Below are 3,088 nucleotides of genomic sequence, written 5' to 3' on the forward strand. Positions count from 1 at the left end.
CAAGATAAATGTGCAGAAGGTGTTTGTGTGTGTGTGTGTGTGTGTGTGTGTGTGTGTGTGTGTGTGTGTAAGTGTAAGTGTAAAAACGAGAGCGAGAGACTAAGACACTGGAACATAGCCATTATCAAGAGCAGAGCATAGCAGGGCAGGCGGAACCAAAGGTCTGTTCCACAGGGGGAGTGATTAAGGCGTTGCGCAAGGCCCACAGGGGAGAGAAAGGGCAGAAAGGAGAGCTCATTACCCATAATGTGGAAAAGGAAGATCTCTCACCCAACGCAGTGTGGACGACGCACACACACTCTCACAACATTGCTTAGAAAATCAAGCTCTTTGTGATTCTGTTGAACTGAGTGCAGTGAAAGTAAATATGTTGCTGATTTACTGTGCAGATGGGTTCCTGTCAGAAGAAGAAACACTCAATGAAGAGCAGCTAGGCATGGGACAAGAGGGAGGACAGGCTCTAGGGGGTTTAAACACCTGCAAATTGACTTGTTCTCAGTTTCTACGTGCAGTAATAGACTTCTTCCCACCATTTTAATGAATTGAGTACCTGATGGTCGCAACAGTGTTCTAATTATTCTTTCACTACTCAGAAGTGAACATGAGCTGACAGATCTAGTTCATGTCTAGTTGTCGTCATACAGTAATCTGAAGTTCCAAGACATTCTTACAGCCTTTTATGTGGACTATAACACAGTTTGTTATAATCCAGATTTCTTTGCAAGTAACAATTATTATCATATTTTGCCCATGATCTACTTTTCATCCCACTGGAACTTTTTCTCAGTTTGAAGATTTTGAATACTGATGGAATTGATGTGGTAACTTTAAACCGTCTGTGAACTAAGGAAGGGATCCTTGTAGTGCTTAAACGATTAGTTAATCAATAGAAAATAGATGATTAATCAGTAATGTTTAATTAACATTAAGTAAAAATGACCAAGTTGCTGGTTCCAGCTTGCTGCTGTTTTATGTCTCTTGATGTCTTCGGGTTTTAGACTGTTGGTTGGATAACACAAGCGATTTGTAGACATGATGATGACATTTTTCACTATTTTCTGACATCCCATTAACAATCAATCAATTATTATTAGGTTAGGAGGCTCATATTGTTAGGCTCACATTATCACTTTGCTTCTTTCTTTTGGCTGGCTGGCAGTGGGCAGGCCTTATCAGTTAACTTAGAAAATCATATCAGGGTTGTTGTAATGATCAGTTCCAGATAGTGGTTCCAATAGTGTTCACAACTGGAAAGCTCAAATATAGACACCTCAGCCAAAGACCAAGGTTCAATGTAATTAAACCTAACTTTAATCGATACAGTGTTATATTGTCAACACAGCAGAATTTTAATGTTCACGACCAACTCTGCAATCATACAACTATCTTGACAATATGAACAAGTCCTTGACATGGGAATCTTCCCCATCTTTAGCATTCATCCCACGTGATGTGAATGCAGCATTAGTGCTCATGTGATGCAGCATTGTGGTGTCAATTTTGTTGATTGTCTGCCTACTTGTCTTTTGCTAAGTTAAGGTTTTACCTTGAGTATCGTTTCCTTTTTGGACAAACCACAAACAACAGAACATGAACAAGAACATCTTCGACAGATGTAATTTCTGTCACGATAACCACAATAATGAAACTCCAAGCTATTTACAAGCCAACCCCAGGGGATTGAATCCACCACCACAACCGCATGAGACGTCACATCACCTCATCATGTTCAGTACTTGTTTTTCAAGTAGTAGTAGTAGTTTCCCAGAGCGGTGAGACTGAAGAGACTTGACACAGTAGAAGTGCTGTTTGAAACATGGTGCTACTCAGTATCACTCCATTCTCAGCCCTGGATTATAATACCACACTGGAGAAAGTCACGTAGCTTCCGCTTCACTCTCTCCCAACTGGGAACACCAGCAGTCTCGGAGTAGAAAATGAACGAATGTCAGCTAATTATCCCATTTTGCCACAGCTGTGGCTTTTGCCTCCTGTGGCTCACCAGTATTTTTGTTTACAGTGACCCTGTTAACTGGTGACTTTCAGACCAAAAAAGTCGGCAGTTAATGGAGACACAGGAGGCAGAGTGACGGAGAGTGCAGGTGATTAGTACAAGCAGGTAGTAACATTAAACCCCTGTACCCCTTACAAAGTAATTAGCAAATACAAAAAAAAATGGCGGTAATACAGCATATTACCATCCTATTACCATAGTGAGCCATCCTAAATCTCTACAGGGGAAATTCCTTTACCGCGCCAGGCCGAACATCATTGGGCTGTGCTGGAGCTAGCCCCTGGAAGCCGACTCAGGCTAGCCAGGCTTCACTTTCTTTCCTTTAGTCCTTAGTATTTCCTTTTCTTTCTAAGTTACATTACTAATATTTAGAAAAATAATCCTCAGATGAACCCATGATGATATGTGCATTGAGGTTCCTCATCTACCTGGTTGATGATGTAGATGCCGTAGTCAATCCTCTGCCGTCGGAGGATCGGGTGGAGGTAGTGGAGCCAGTACTTTAGGTGGTTTTCTCTGTGACGGAACGGGATGATGATTGCCACCTACACAACAAAGACGGTTTCAGTTGGTAATTGTATTCAACAAGAACAGTTACTAGAATCAATTTGAGAACCATTCAAATTCAAAATTACATCAATGCTGGCAGAGAAAAGAGTATAGCATAATCAGGAAAGGGGAAGTATTTGATGATAGTCTTCATCTTTCAGATCTCCAAACCGTGTTTGTGTGAGTAATTACACTTAAATGAGCTTTGTTTCATTCTAAGGTGAACTGTTCTGCACCAGAAAATCATTTCCGTAGAAAATCCCCCCCGGTTAATGTCACAGTGTACACAAAGTCGCTTCTCATTCATTATGAAAGAAGCAGCTCTCAATGGCACTGCAGATTTGAGACAGATTTGAGGCCGCCCTGTATCTCTGTACTCGTTCTCAGCTGTCCAGACAGTCCAAGGTTGAACTGTAATTTACTGTGTAAGTTCATGGTAGTTTTGCACTCAGATGAAGACTGGCAGCAAACTGACCTTGGTTTCTTTATAGTTAGGCATTGTGATGGGTGCACCTATGCCACATG

At 41.4% G+C, this 3,088-nt stretch overlaps 1 protein-coding gene across 1 annotated transcript in view; it reads right to left on the reverse strand.

Annotated features, from left to right (window-relative positions):
• b4galt2 (UDP-Gal:betaGlcNAc beta 1,4- galactosyltransferase, polypeptide 2) overlaps positions 1–3,088 on the reverse strand; it is a gene marked incomplete in the record, with an annotated part of 149,192 nt that overhangs the window by 90,034 nt on the left and 56,070 nt on the right. Inside the window, 1 exon segment of the mRNA XM_035671515.1 lies at positions 2,443–2,559. Within this exon segment, the coding sequence (XP_035527408.1) occupies positions 2,443–2,559 (117 nt within the window).

Source organism: Morone saxatilis, unplaced genomic scaffold (assembly GCF_004916995.1).
Source record: "Morone saxatilis isolate NCDOM2014 unplaced genomic scaffold, NCSU_SB_2.0 Contig23, whole genome shotgun sequence".
Classification (NCBI taxonomy): domain Eukaryota; kingdom Metazoa; phylum Chordata; class Actinopteri; family Moronidae; genus Morone; species Morone saxatilis.